The 14,962-nt window shown below is 50.5% G+C and overlaps 1 protein-coding gene across 6 annotated transcripts in view; it reads left to right on the top strand.

The window, feature by feature from the left end:
- The window catches only part of SLC8A3 (solute carrier family 8 (sodium/calcium exchanger), member 3), a 101,506-nt gene that overhangs the window by 66,541 nt on the left and 20,003 nt on the right, over window positions 1–14,962 (top strand). For 2 of the 6 annotated variants that reach the window (XM_014941838.1, XM_014941837.1), the window contains exons 1-2: window positions 12,363–12,469; window positions 13,861–13,964. In XM_014941838.1, the coding sequence (XP_014797324.1) occupies window positions 13,946–13,964 (19 nt within the window). In that variant the 5' untranslated portion in view covers window positions 12,363–12,469; window positions 13,861–13,945. Of the gene's footprint in view, window positions 1–12,362; window positions 12,470–13,860; window positions 13,965–14,962 lie in introns of those variants that run through there. The other 4 variants (XM_014941835.1, XM_014941833.1, XM_014941834.1 and 1 more) reach the window with 2 other exon arrangements.

The following is a 14,962-nucleotide window of genomic DNA, read 5'->3' as shown; positions in this document are numbered from 1 at the left end:
AGGCTCTCCTCTACCGTTGCAGGACGTGCAACTCGCCTTCAGTCTTGCTATGATAGTAGGACGAGGGTTTTTTTGCTCAGGCAGCTTCATTCTGCGTGTGCCGTCCCATTCTGCATGGCATGTCCCATCCCTGGAGGTGTTCAAGACCAGGCTGGATGGGGCTTTGAGCAACCTGGTATAGTAGGAGGTGCCCCTGGCCTTGGCAGGGGGGTTGGAACTCTATGATCTTTAAGGTCCCTTCCAACCCAAACCATTCTATGATTCTGTGACATCTCCCAGTTCAATGTCATGTTTTTTAGTCTTGCACAGCTTGAGTCGAATTCAAAGACCCCAAGCTGGTGAGCTTGCTTGGCAGTGCCCAGCTACCCAGGAGAAGAGGCTGTGTGGGTGAGGACCTGGCAAGCCCAGGGCACTTCTTGTCGTGCTCTTGCAGCCTCAGTGCCCCAGGGATGCTGCTGCAGGTGTGTCACGGGACAGAAACGGGCTGCTGAGCTGCGGCACGGAGCCAGCTCCATCAGCAGCCCCAGTGCCAGGGGTGTTCCCGGCAGCGGGGAGGCCGGGTGAGTCCCCAGGGAGAGACCCGGGTGGGGGGGACACTCAGGCCCCTGTGTTTCATTCCCGGCTGTTCCAGCTGATTGCTGCCCACGAAGCCAAGCAAGTCTTTGATATCCTCTCTGCTTCTGGAGAGCAAAGATAAGTGCAGCCTACCCACGGGTGTGAAACCAGAGGAGAACCTCAGACCAACGAGGCGTGTGTTCGGATCTGGGCGATCAGCAGCTGTCTGGGTGGCTTTTAGCATTTAGAGAGAGTTTATTTCTCAGCATGCATTTTAGTCCAGTGCCTTTCTGGGGTGGCTAAGGAAGTCGGCGGGGTTTGGAGGGGGGAGTATGATGGCAAGGAGCAGAGCTAGGGACAGCATCTGAAAAATAGAATGAGCCGCTGATAAACACAGACAGACATCCTGGTAAACAGACAGACAGAGCAGAAGGCTCCCGCTCCTGACAGTCTCCCCGGTGTATAGCAGTTTCCTTGTAAGAGCACTGACACTCACTGCGGGGCACATGTGAAGCGAGCTGGAAGAAAGCGGAGGCTGGAGCAGGGAGGGAGTGATGCTCAGGCACCTATGGCATTGCAACCCAGTTACACTCTGGGCAGAGATGGGATGGGACCTCCTTTCAGAAAAAAATCCAAATCAGCTCAAAAAAAAAAATAATCAAGTGCATCTTTTCCTTTTTCTTCAGCTCTTTAGCTTTGTATTTCAAGTCCTAAAAGGTCTTCTAGGTCCCATAATGGAAAAGACTCTCAGTGGAGTCAGGAAGTTAAATTTTTAAGGTGAAAGGGCTAGGAGAGCAAAGGGGAAGCTCATCAGGTAACAGCCCCTCCTCTGAAACTGCAAGGGATTTGTTGTAGAGGTCTGCATGAGGTTTTAGCTTTCAGAGCAGTTGTGTCATGTTACTAAACCTCTAGGGACATGTTGGCTGGTGCTGGAGTGAAGGGTACTGCACTCACCACCGAGCTGGGTGGAAGACCAAGGCTGGGAGAATGGTTGTTTTTCATTATCAGGTTATGGTTCTAACCAGATGGTGAGAAGCGTGTGGCACCAGGCTGCAAACCCAACATTCAGTGGGAGTTTGAAAGGATTTGCGCCGAAGTGCACGAGGAGCGTGTCCAGACAGGTCAAGTCAAACAGTTGTTCAGCAGCACTGTCATGAACTGAAAGGGAGAAGACAGAGGATTCAAAGTGTTGAGGGAGTTGCAATAGGAGGATCAAGGCAGCAAGAAAGTGAACAAGAACTGAGCATGTTGGGATGAGGGTAGGGCTTGCTCTTAGGATGGGTGAAGGGCCTTGGCACTAACTCTTGCCACGAGGCAGAGAGGGCAGGAGGAGACTCCTGTCCATCAGCCAGAGACTCCAGGAGGAGTTGAAGCTGTCTCTGCTGTGAATTGGTCAGCAGGCTTTGCCAAAAATGCTTCCCACAAAGCTGGATCCACATGTGAAGGCTGAGATGGGACAGTGTTAGGGTGGAAATTACAGCAGTAAGATGATAGAGGACTGTGCTGATTAAAGGAGACCCGCTTGGGTGGGAGAGGGCTGTGCAGGCCGTGGTCTGGTCTGTTTGATGTGGTCGTGCAGCACTGGTTCCCTTCTCTGGCTGAGCCGGGCTGTCCTGTGAGGGGACCGGCTGTGGGGAGGCAGGAAAGTGTCCACCAGCCCCTCTGAGCTGAAACGAGGTCATCTGCAAAATCAAGCAAGGCTCAAAGGTTGCCCTGCTCCCAGATTTAACCCTTCTGAAACACTCTTCTTTGCTGAAGAGCTGACCGATAACATTATTTTTGCTCAGTTTATGAACAAGGAGGTGGCTTTTTTATGGTCCAAAGCTCTGGATTCTGGAAGTGTGAGCCCAGGGGGGCTGGCCGGCTCCTGAGAACCTGCAGCTCCTCCTGAGGCATTAGCTCCTGGAAGCTAACAAATGGTCCTGTTTGTTTTTTTCCAGTGTGTTTTAATAGGTAAGAAATAGAATGAAAACAGTCCCAAAGAACTGAAATGGTGCAGCTGAGTCTCCCAGACCCTATTTTCGGTGCTACAAAAGAGGAAAAAAAACCACTGAACCTGGTCAAATGTCCAGGGCCTTGGATAAAGATGCAATATCTTGGCTCTGTGTAAATGGCTGGATATGCAACCTTGATGGTGCTGTGACAGTTCAGCTTGCTGTCCTTTATCTTGGTCACAAGAAGCCTGTGACCGGAGCCAAAGCACCCCGGCTCCGGCTCCAGCTCCTTTTGTTCATATATAATAATTGTATCTGCAGCCTGCAGAGCGGGCTTGTTTCAGGCTGGCAGCTGCACAGCGTTGTTTGCAGCTCATTAATTTCCTACAGATTGCTGCCTTGCTGCTCTGTTGAACGTAGCGCAGCTCCAATGGCTGGGCTGAACACCATCCTGCTGGGCTGGAAGCACCGGCTGCCCGGGTCTGTGGGCAGAGCAGGGTGAGGGAGGGGAAAGAAGGACTCGCGAGGCTGATGTCCAGAGAGGTTTGTGATGGGAAAGCTCTCCACCGGTTTTGATGTGCTTTGAGCACTGAAATCTGGGGATGCTGGCATGTGGAGAAGCCAGGAAGGAGGTCTAGGCAGGCAGGGGGGAGCTGAGGTATGCCAGCTCCCAAGCTGGGAATTAGGTGGGTTATTCTGACCTTTTTTGGAAAGCCAAATTTTATTCTAAGTGCTGTAAGTGTAGGACAGCAAGTCTTGGGAACAGACACGTTAAGAGGAGCTTTTGGTCTCCACCTACATTGTCTGTGCTGGGAAGAGCAGTGTTGTGGGCAGTAGGTGCAAATCTCTGCTCGCAGCTGCACATCTGGGCTGTGCACCTGCAGCTGTTGCCAGCACAGGGGATGTGGATGTGTCACGGGGGAGATGGAGGGTCTCTAATCCCTGCTGGCAGTGGCCACCTTCACCCTCACCACAGCATGCCTGCTGTGGTGGTTGGATCAGGAAGTTGAGGTCCCCATGGCCATCAGCCTCACTCCCTGTGCTGGATGGCTCGCCCCCAGTGTGCCTTTTGGGTCTCTTCAAAAGGGCTGAGTGATGCATGGCAGGGCCACCCCACCAGCCAGTGCTGGGGACTTACTAAGCTAACAAGCTTCAGCAATTTTTGCCCTGCAAAGAGTTTAAAGCCTTCCTGGGCTGGTGAGGGTTGTTTTGAATCTGGCACTTCTCATTCCTCAACTTCCTCTCCCCTTCTGTCTCCACCTTCTTGTCCTCGCCAGCATCTCCATGGCAACCCTGTTGCTGAAGAATAGAGAAGACATCTAAATATAGCTTCCAAATCTCCATGCCTTCAGCGAAAAGTCTAAAACCAGGGGCGACAGCTTGAAGTGCTTGAAGGCAGCCCAGTGGGGCTGCTAATAAAAGCTAGTGATGAGTGTCTTGCAGGTGGGATTCAGGAGAGCTGTGGTGGGATGGGGGTCCCTTCCAGCTGAATGCCAGTTCCTTGTTTGTTCACAACATCTCAAGGGGCTTTGAGGTAGTCCAGCCTAACCTCTCCTGTCCAGGGCACTCCCATTCCTGCACCCTGTCAGGTTTTGGAGCCATTCTTTAGAGCAGACAGAAGCATCTCCAGTATTTCATTTGGCTATTGGCATCCATGATGAGTTTTGACATTGTGGGCTTTTGTTGTGGTGTGTTAGACCTAAGCTGGAAGCAGAAGAACTCAAAGTCTGAGGAATAAATTCTCTTCCTTCCTTCTTTTTCCACCCTCTACTTTTTCTTAAGTTTTATACCATGTGACCACAGTGGGGTTGTGGCTGAGGTTTTGGTCCTTTTAAAATTCCTTTCTGAGGGAAAAAGAGCACAGCATCTTCTCAGAGAAGATGCTCCCCTGGGAACCTGCCTGAGGTAGGAAAGAGAGAAATGTCCATGCCCAGGGGCCTGACACTGCTTTGCACCTACACCGGGCTGGTACCCACCAGAACTGGCTGATTTCATGGGCTGCCAAGTTGAATTATTACTTGTACAAGGCAAGTGCTTATTGTACAGACCTCAACAAATAGCTCCACAGGCTGCTGAGACTTTTGTCTGCTCTCCCCTGGCCTTGAAGCATCAGGTCTCATAGGGTCAGTAAGAAAAGGCTGATCTGCAGCAGGCCAGGCAAGGACCTTCTTATGTCCACACACACAGCTTCAGTATCGGAGCCAACAGTCTGGAAGGTGATGCACAGATCAGCCCAGATATCTTTTTTTTTTTTTTTTTTAAGAGGAACTCAAAGATTGTAGCTGAACCTGAAAATGTTTAATAGGGAAAAAAACCCAAAACCTTTATTAAACTGAATAAAGACCAAAAACCTGTAGAGCTGGGCTGCTATGCTTGTGCAACCCAACTTAAATGCCTCGACTCGGCTGAGGGAAAGGGGGTTTAACAAGCCGTTTTCTTCCCATCCACAGAAATTCTTGAAACCAAACTGTGGCATGTTCCCTTGAAGAAGTGTCAGTATTAGAGCACTGTATCATGTTCGAACAAAGTGAAATAGAGAGTGCTTTGGCAATCTGTTTGTCTGGCAGGGCTGACTGCATTAAGGAACTTCCCAGAGCATTTATATTATTTTTTTTTTGTGCTTTCCTATTGTGCCTTTTCCAGCTCTTCTTCAGGGCTTCTGAGTTGAGTGTGAGACGTTTGCCATTTACTAGCTCCAGTGCTGGTTCTCGTGGCTGACACATGTGGATGTACTTCATCTCCTAAGTTGCCCTGAATAACATACCACATGCTTAAGGATTTTTTTTTTTTGCAAGGCGTGACGGTGCTTAACGGGCTCACCCGCCTGCAGCTTAGCGGCGCTGAGTTCTTCTTGCTGGTACAGTTGCTTGCACTGGTACAAAGGAGGTGTGAAACGCATGTCATGACATGAGTGGCATGTCGTGTCACCTCTCTGCGTGGCAGCAGAACGTCAGGGCTAGGCTGCTGTGGCAGGAGACAAGCACAGATTGAAAAGTGAAACTGACCAGTATGAAACTGACCAAAAGTGAAACAGGCACAGAGGGACTACTTCACTTTCCCTGTCCTAGATAAAGGGAGGATAACAGTTGGCCAATTATTTTGGTTTTCATTTACTTTTTAATTTATTTTTTTTACCAGCTATCGCTATAGATCTCTTACTGGTAACACTTTACAGTTTTCTGATACAAGTAAAGACTTTAAAAAATATGGCTTTAGTCTTGGCCATGTCCCTTGAATTATCATGTGTCAGCTACTAAAGCATTTTCAATAGTTCTAATTGAAAATGAGCCAATTTACTAATTAGCCAAGATTACACAGGGAATACACAAAGGGTAATCACCTTTCTGTGTCAATATTTCCTCCTTTATCTCTTATGAGGACCTGGTGTGAGGTGCACAAGCTGCGCTGCCAACACCAGCCAAGCAGAGCCACTGAACTCCCGGTGGTCCCCAGGAGGGTCCCACGCAGTGCCAGGGAGACAGGCTTGGGGAGACACGCAGGGCTTTTGGTTGAGGTCTTTGTCTCTGCCTCAGGGTACAGCAGCTTCTTGCCCATTGTCTTCCTCGGTGGACCTTTTCCTCCTCCTTGTGACCTGCTGCAGAGGAGATGGATGTTTCTGGCCCTAGCCCTCACAGGAATTGACTGGAGATGCCCCATGTGCTGCACGCAGGGCACGTAGGGACATGTAGAAGGATTCTGGGTCAACTGGGAGGTCCCAGACCCTACCTGTGTGGGAAGGGACAACAGGGACATAGGGAGTTCTCCTTGCCATGTGTGCCGGGAGGCAGCACCAAAGGCTTCTCTTGGCTTCCCTCCCAGACAAGTTTTATCTTGTCAGTCTGGGTGGACATTAGGAAAGGACTTCCTAGGGGTAAAGAGTTGAAATAAGGGGAAAGATTGTCCAGAAAACCATCTCTCCCATGAACCTTTCAAAAAAGTTGCACAACCACCTTACCTGCCAGGAATGGCTTGGTGGATCTGGCCTTTCCCAGAGACAGGGCAATAGCTGTGTGCTAGCAGTTGCTTCCAGCCCTGTTTTCTGAGGTCTTTTGATTCCCTAATGGTGTAAAGGTGCCCTAGAGAAATGTACACCTCCCTTCCAGTGAGGACCAAATCAGGTAAAGCAGAACAAGCTGCTACTCATATGAATAAGTGGTGTTTCCACCACCACTTCAAGTGCTCTTTGCTTTCTTCCTCACCCTCCTTATGGCTTCATCATTCTAACACCTTCCACAGTAGGCATTCAAAGCAAGTAGGGACTGTTCCCTATCAAATCCCTGTGAGAAATAAGGATCACAGTCACTTCATGGGTATCGAAACTGAAGCACAGAAGTATCAAGTGACTTGCTTGGATGGCTTCAGGCTTGCCTGGAGAAATATATAGGTATTCTATGTGTAGATTCGTACTTAGTGATTAGCACTGCTTAAAACCCTATTTTAATGAGAAGGTGATAACTAGTTACCATCTGGTTGTCCCATAGGCCAACTTGAAGACAAAAGAGAAAAAACCCACCCATTTCTGTATCTCTGATACTTTACAGCCAGCTGGTCTTGTAGGGAGGTGGTCTGGGCTGTTCCCCCTCATGTGCTTGCTGCACGGAGTGGAGTGGCTCTTGCACAGCTGCTCTTCCAAGTTCCTCATGAATGACACAGCCAGTTCCTGGAAATTGGCCTGCAGTGGCTTGTCTCCAGCTCCTGTACTAGCACCAGTTCTTCTGTAACTCATACATCAGGAACTTGCACATCAATGATCTGCTTGAAACTCTATCCTGACAGTTCGTCTATCCTGTTGACGTCTGATTAGGTAATTGGTACCGACGGCTGCTCTGACCTTAGAGGCACCTTCAATTCTGACCTGGCTGCTAGAACAAACTGTGACCATCACCGGTGGTTGCAGATAGATGCTTCAAAACTTGTTCCTCCCTCTGTAATCCCCATGGGAGCCAAAAGTTTTCTTTCATAAGCATGAGCTTAAGCCCAATGTGCAACTTGTCTGTCTTGGCCACACTCGGGATTTCCTGTTGAAATCATTATTGTGATTTCCTGTTGAAATTAAGATCACTCATCATCTTGGTGAGTTTAGTGAATCTGCTTTGGGATCTAATGATTCTTCTCCTCAAACAGCTGTGTGCTACGTGACAGCCTAATCCTTTGCTTGAAAATGGCTCAGCCTGTCCCCCCCTGGGTAACTTAATGCAGAACTCCGTGTGACCATGTGCATCATATCAGGGCTTCTCTTGCTGGCTTCTTCACCTTGTCTGCCCATGCTGTCACGTTGCTCTGTTCAATATCTGCCTGCCAGTGAGCTGGGCAAAGACAGCTCCCCACTATGCATAGTCTTGCTTAATCCCCTCTGATTTGCCTCAAATGTTGACATTTTACCTAGTCAGCATTTCTGCAGTAGGACTTCTCAACGAGATCTTCTGGCAGAGCTAATAGGTCCTATCTGTAGTTTCACGTTGAAACCCCAGCCCAGTGCAGAGCTCTGAGGAAGAGTCAGACTGGCACCACACGCTTTGAAATTCATGCTGCAGGGACCTGCATCCACAGCAAATCAGATGAGGATTTGGGTATATCAAGATGTGTCAAGAATGCTGTGGCTTGACCCAAGGTGTATGCACTAATGATTCACGTTAATGAGTTACTAAAGATCTCCTGGTACTTCTCACTGTCCCAGGGATGTTTACCTTGCTGTCCTGGCTGCTTTCCATACAGGCTAACAGCATCCCACCGGGGACTGTAAATCCTGCCCTTGTGCAGCCCTGCCTGTTTCAATGGTATATACTATGTGACATCTCCTGACTTATGCTGTTTTTAGAGCTGAGCCTTATTTCACATTCCAAAGTCACGCAGACACATCCTCTTAACCTCCTCAGCAATAATTCCTGCAAATGAGAGTCTCCACACAGAGAGATACTCAATATTTTCTAGCACATTAATCAAATAACCATCCAGTTGTTGCCTTATGTGTTGGAAGCGGACGTGTTGTCAAATAAAATGATTTTATAGATTATCCTCTGTACTTCCCAGGCGGAGAATTTAGCAACATCATGTGCATAAAGTCCTTTAGGAGAAGATCGATGTCTATTCATTTCATCTTCTGTTGCTTACTCAGGGAAATCTCATACTTAATGTTGCTCCCCAGAGGAGCTTTCCCATCCCTAACTTTTAAAACCAGTGATTGTTTCTAAGTGCTGTAGAAGGGAGAGCTAAGGCCGCCATTGTTTGACGGCCATTGGTGGCAGCTTGCAATAACCCCAGAAAAAAAGGAGAGAGCAAGCAGCTATCCTGGCTTCTGTATGTCCAGGTGGTCCCCAGGAACACAGGCTCTCAGCTTGCCCTGCTGAAAGCATTGCTCAGTCTGCTGGCAACACCACCGAGGCCTGAATTTAAGAGCATTTCCCACCGAGGTATTAATGTGGGGGTTGAGATTGGCCTATGCCATGTCTTGGTGCTGGTGATGGGGCTTTAGGGTTTGCAGAGTGGCTCGTCGCTGCCAGCTCCAAGTGGCATTTGATTGCCAGGGAAGGTTTTTGGATGGCCTCTCTTGTTCTCCACTTTAGAGCTGTCTGAGGTCCACCTTGGCCACAGTGGAGCCGTCAGAGAGAAAGGGTAAGGCTGGAAGCTGTCTTCCTTTCCCCATGCAGAGCCAGGAGAGGCTGGGGAATGAAAGCTGCTCAGCTGAGCAAGGTGGGCTTCAGATCCCTTGCTTCCTGTTGTGGTGAGCGTTCTCCTCAGCGCTGCTGTGCCGCCAGCCCCCCTCGTGCCCGCTTCTGCCTCCATTAATTTCAAGAAGCTGTCAGGATGTTCTTGCAGCAAAATGTTCCCGAGCCTCCTGCTGCCGCGCGCTCTCTGCCTCTCGGTGTCCTCCTGTCACAGCTCTCGCATTAACGTGATGCCTTCCCGGGGCGGTGTTGCGCTCCAGCCCTTCTCCCCATCCATCTCCCCTGCTCTCCATGCCTTCCGAGGAGGTAGCTCTCAGTGTGGCTGCAGGTGAGGGATGAGATTGCTCCCATGCAATCTGTGTTTTGGCCTCCAGACGATTTCCGACAGCTCGGGCCGCAGCTGTAGTTAGGGTTGCTTTCATAGCCCCGGAGAGGAGCGAGCTGCTCACCATGGCTGGGGAAGCTGCAGAGCCTGGGAAAGGGCAGCTCCCACCAGCTGGGGTGGGCTGGGAGGGGTGGCCTGATGGGCCACCAAAACTGCTCTCCGTCAGTGGTGACCTTTCTGGGGTGACAGGCACCGGAGCAGCCAGGCAGCTGAGGGAAGGGCACTTCCCCACCAGGGAGCAAGCCCAGCCCCGTATCCCCATCCTTGCAGGCTGCAGAGCGAGCTGGGAGCGGGTGATGCTGCTCTTACCTCTGCTGCAAAATCCCAGCCAAGGGTAAAATGTTCCCTGATGTCTGGCACTGGGTCTGTGAGCCCTCACCCACCTCCCGGTGTCACTGCGTGGTCTCTGCAAACTTCAGCTGGGCTCCTTTGCTCTTTGCATGGGGCAGTCTGGCAACACGCTGCCTCTGGAGCAAGAGTAGGCAGTAGCTGTGGTTTGGCTGGAGCCCTCCATCCCATGGGTGGTGCCAGGGTCCCCACACCACACAGCCCACCCCTCTGGGCTCCTGCACTGGGTCCCCAAACCTTTCAGTACAGTGGACCTGCTCAGCACTCACTGCTTCCCAGCAAAGCTGGGGAGGTCAGGCATCTCCTCCTCTTTTGGGATTCAGTCGGGTTGGGCGAGGGGTTCAATGTCCTGCCTGTGCCCATGCAGGGCACCTGTGGCTTTGGTCTGTGGAAGTTCTGCCCCTCACCTGTTGTTTCAGAGCTAGATAAAAGGTCATTTTCTCCCCATGGCTCATGGCTGTGGTTGGTTGCTCTCTATCACATCATAGACTCGTAGAATGGCTTTCCACGCACACAGCTGGGGACATCATCTGCTGGGCATGTGTCCTCATTAAAGGAGCATTTCTCCTCTGCTGTGGTGTGTGCACACACCACCCATGGAGACGGGACAGCCACCTCGTAAAATGGAAGGGAAGGGAGAAAGGATAGAAGGGAGGGAGGTAGAGAAGGAGGGAATAAGGAAGGAAGGAAAGACGGAAAGAAGGGAGGAAGGAAAAGAAAGTTAGCGTATGAGAGCAAACTCAAACGGTGTGCACGCATAACATTCATTGCAGAAAGCCTTAGAATAGCTGTGTCGTGATACCTGAGCTGGCCCCCGGGAAATGACATCTCTGGGAGGTTTTTCCAAATTTTTGCAGACAAGCAATACTGAGCAATTTGGAGTTCCTAGAATGGAAAAACCGTAAGCAGCGGTAATTACGGATAGGATTTTAAAAAGCAACCCACGTTCAGGAAGCACTGGCTGCTTTTGAAAATCCCACCTTCTGTTTTGTAGTATATGAGCAAGGAAAAGATCAGAGCTATGAATCAGCTGTAGGTTTAACTCAGCAAATTGAACAAGCGTTGCAAAGTTCCAGGGTCCCAGACAACATCTGGTTCAAAAGCCAAATTCGGTCAACCTCTCCAAAGAAAATGCAACAAAATCATCGTGAAGAAGTCTTTGCCAAGCACCAACATTTACACTGGAGACGTATCATTTAAAATCCTACATCCTTCAGGCTGGATTAGCAGGGATTGAAAGGGTCTGGAGAAGGGAAAGGAGGCTTGCTGGCATTAGTGCAGGGTATGGGTAGAACAAGTACTGGTGAAACTAAAGCTGATTTATCTTAGAAAGAAGAACTAGAGGTGTTTTTTTGCATATTCCTGCACTGATGGAGATAGCAGAGGTTTTCCGAACTCTCCCCTCTATCCCATGTGCTATTATTTGAAAGGCAGGGTTTGGGACCAAGCCAAAAACCAGAGCCAGCACAGAGGATGGGATTTCTATGGTCACAGTGCAGGAGCAGTTATGATTTGAGAGTCAAATTGGAGGGGGGCTGGATAATTTTGGGGCCATTAGTGATACTAGTAAGAACGTAAGCTGCAGCGATGGCAATTAATCAACTCTCTGATTTTCTGTTGTGAAATGGTGATTTTCAGGGGGCTGCTGGCCCCAGGATGGGGATCGCAGTATCCTCAGGATGCAGGGATGGACTTCTCATTCTCTGAATTGCTGTGGGATTGGAGATACCGGGTTTATTTAATGCAAAGGGCTCCGGGCTGAGGCACATAGGGATTTGAAGCTCGGGGCTATTTTTCCAGGCTCTGGGATCACCAGTCCTGCTTTTCTCCTCTTTTCTATCCCCAGCCAAGATGGGTGGTGCACAAAATGCACCAGGGATTGACTGAGGATGGGTAGGGAGTGAGGGGAGGTCGTAGCTGCAGGGCCACGTGTGGGTACGGAGCTGTGGGAAGGGGGGTTCACTCTGACATGCAGATATCAGAGCTGGGTTCCCCCGTGACCCGTGTGGTCAGGGGGTGCCTGCCCGGCACAGGGGGTTGCCAGCAGGGAGGCAGCAGCACAGTGTCTGTGGTGTGTGTGTGTTTGTGTGTCTGCTTTTGCACATGTGTGTGTTGGGTAGCAGGGTGAGGGATCCCTGCTTCCCCGCTGACCATCAGACCTCATTGCCCACACGCTGAGCTGTCAGCCATGCTGGCAGCTCCTGAGCCTGTTTCCCGAGGGATTGGAGCTATTTTTGGCTAACTTTGCTTTCCACTGTGTGGCCTGCCATTCCAGCCTTTGGGCTAAACAGAAAATTGTCCAGTGTCACTTGCAGGAGTGGGGCTTTAGTCTTTCTTAAGGGCCGTGTTGAGCTTGTTCAGTGGGTGAGAAAACTTTGACTCTCTAATGACCCTGTTCAACTCTTTACCTTCCTCCACTGTTGCTTCTCTGTTCCCTTCTTGGCTTTATGACACTTACTATTTTTCCATCCACAGCAAAACAGTTCACATCAAGGTAATTGATGATGAGGAGTATGAAAAAAACAAGAATTTCTTCATTCAGCTGATGAGCCCCCGCATGGTGGATATGAGTTTACAGAAAGGTGTAGTACTGGCCCTCCAGACTAACATTAACCTTCTTTTCTCTTCTCTTCCATCTCCTTCCTCCTCTTCTCCTCTTCTTCCTCTGATGTCTCTCTGTCTCCAACCGCTCTGCCCTAAACGCTGCTGTGCGCACACACCGTGTCACATGGTACCCATGGGGGGGAGTGATGCTGGGGCCGGGGAGAGGCAAAGGGGTGAGGGGGGGCAGAGAGAGAAGGATGGAGAGCAGCCCTGCTTGTCCTTGAGAGACGGGGACCTTCTGCCATCCTCACTGGAGGGTCCAAGCAAATTCTGTAGCGTCAGTGGGAAGATGCTGGCTATAAACATCCAGCATCTCAGGAGATCATCACCTGGCCGTGGTCCTACAGGGTGTCCTGGTCAGACCCACGTTAGGTGAAGACAGGAACTGAGGCCTGGCACAGAAGGAGCTCCTGCAATTTCTGAGAAGGTCTTGGCCAAGGCTGTAGAGCCCCCTGGTCCGGTTGCTGCGGAGCAGCTCTGGGAGCAGGAGAGGAGGGCAGGGAGGAGCTGATGCCCCACTTTGGTTCACCGGAGGGCTCCCAGCAGCTGTGTGCATTGCAGGGGTGCCGGAGGGAGCCAGGCAGCAGAGAGAAGGAGTCAGTCCCACTCTGGCACCCAGTGTTTTCCATTGGAGCATCCAAGGCTTTTTATTCCCATTGTGTCCCCCTCGAGGTCCTAGCAAAGCTCTCCACTCCCAAGGAAAGCTGCATCCTCCTTGGGGAACAAGTCAGGGGGACGAGGTAGACACTATCAAGGAGAAAAAGCAGTAAGATGTGTCATTTTGAAAATGGAAATTAGAAATATCAGCCTCCTTCGCAGCTGACAGAGCTGTAGCTGCCAGCAGAGACCCACCTCACCCCACTGGGGGATGTGTCTGTGAGTACCCATCTCTCTCTCTTCTCCTCAGGCTCCCAGCCCGGAGTCCCTGCAGATTTATTATTAATTGTGAGGGTAGCAGAAGCAATTGATCCTCCAGCTAAAACGCAGTGGGTACCCCAGGGTGGTCCCTGGTGGTTTCCAGGCCGCTGATACCCTTGCCGTTACCATGTGACACTGAAAAAAAATGCGCTGCAGAAGTTGCCTCCCACTAACCATCAGCAAGGTCCCACCTCCTCCCCTTCTCCCTTCCCTTCTCACCCCCTCGCCAGCCCCCTCTCTCCCTAACACCCTCCCGCTCCCCAAGGAGCAGCTGCGACGGATGCCCCGTGTCCAGCAGGCACGTCGCCCCGCCGGGGAAGGGGCTGCGTGCCGTGCCGTGCCGTACCGTGCCAGGAGCCCGCGCCGCTGCCACCGCCGCTGCTGCCGCCGCTGCCTCGCCTCCGGCCGGCCGACCCGCTGTACACGGTTGTCTCTCTTGTTGTCCCTACAGGAAGACCGTAAGGGTTAAGATAGTAGATGAGGAGGAATACGAAAGGCAGGAGAATTTCTTCATTGCCCTTGGTGAACCGAAATGGATGGAACGAGGAATATCAGGTGTGAGATCCTTTATGAAAAAAAAAAAAAAAAGAAAAAAAAAAAAAAAAGAAAAAAACCAGAATCAAGTCTCCAAACCCCAAATCCAGAAAATATAACCCTCTTTCTCCTCCTTCCCCTCCTTCCTTTTCTCCTCCTCCTGTAGATGGATCAACTTTTATTCTCTGCTTTCCTGTATTCTCACTCTGTTTCGGTGTCATCTCTGCCTTTTAGAGCCCAGCTTCTTTCTGATCCTCCTTTTGTGCAATGCTTGAGCCTTGGAGGCTGCGTTATTTTGATTGGGTTTCCTTGTCTTGAACTGTTTTTATTCTGAGCACACCTTTGCTGTTCTCCCCTCTCCTGTTCCTTTGCCAGCACCTTGGGGAGTGTGAAAGGCAAGAGAAGGGTATAATGCATGGCTGCCCCTTCGGCTCCTCCCATACACCCCCCTGTCCTTCCCTCTGCTGTTGCCTGCCAGTGGCATTGACTTGGTGCTCTTGGGTCCCTACGAGGCGCGGTGAAAAGCCCATGGGAGAAGAGGGAAGGTGTGAGGTATCTCATTTTGCTTTTATTTTTGAAAATGGTTTTCCGTGTATTTTGTCTAAAAATGCCCTTGCTGTGATTGCTTGTGACACATTCTGTTGTGCAGAAGGTGTGGAGCTGTGCTAAGGTCCTGCGTCATCAGCAGCGGGAACCAGGATCTCCCAGCAGAGCAGGATTATAGTGGGAATAAACCCTGGCTTACGGTTGTGCCTTGCCCAGATGTATCTTTGTCCTTGTCCTATATGCGTCTGACCTCTTTGTCACTGAGCGAGTCTTGCCGTTAGCTTCACCAGCCTTGGGGTGGCCTGGGAGGGCCAAGATTTAAACAAAAACACTTTACAGAACCTTCTGGTTGTCTAGTATGGAGTAGAGACAGACATGTGTGCCCATGGGCTTATTTCTGCTCCCATGTGCTCCTTTTTTTGGAGATATTCAAAACCCACCTGAATATGTTCCTGTCCAATCTTGTCCGGGTG

This window comes from Calidris pugnax, unplaced genomic scaffold (genome assembly GCF_001431845.1).
Source record: "Calidris pugnax isolate Ruff unplaced genomic scaffold, ASM143184v1 scaffold56, whole genome shotgun sequence".
Lineage (NCBI taxonomy): Eukaryota > Metazoa > Chordata > Aves > Charadriiformes > Scolopacidae > Calidris > Calidris pugnax.
The sequence above is the reverse complement of the archived record's forward strand: the minus strand, read 5'-3'. Positions and strand labels throughout refer to the sequence as shown.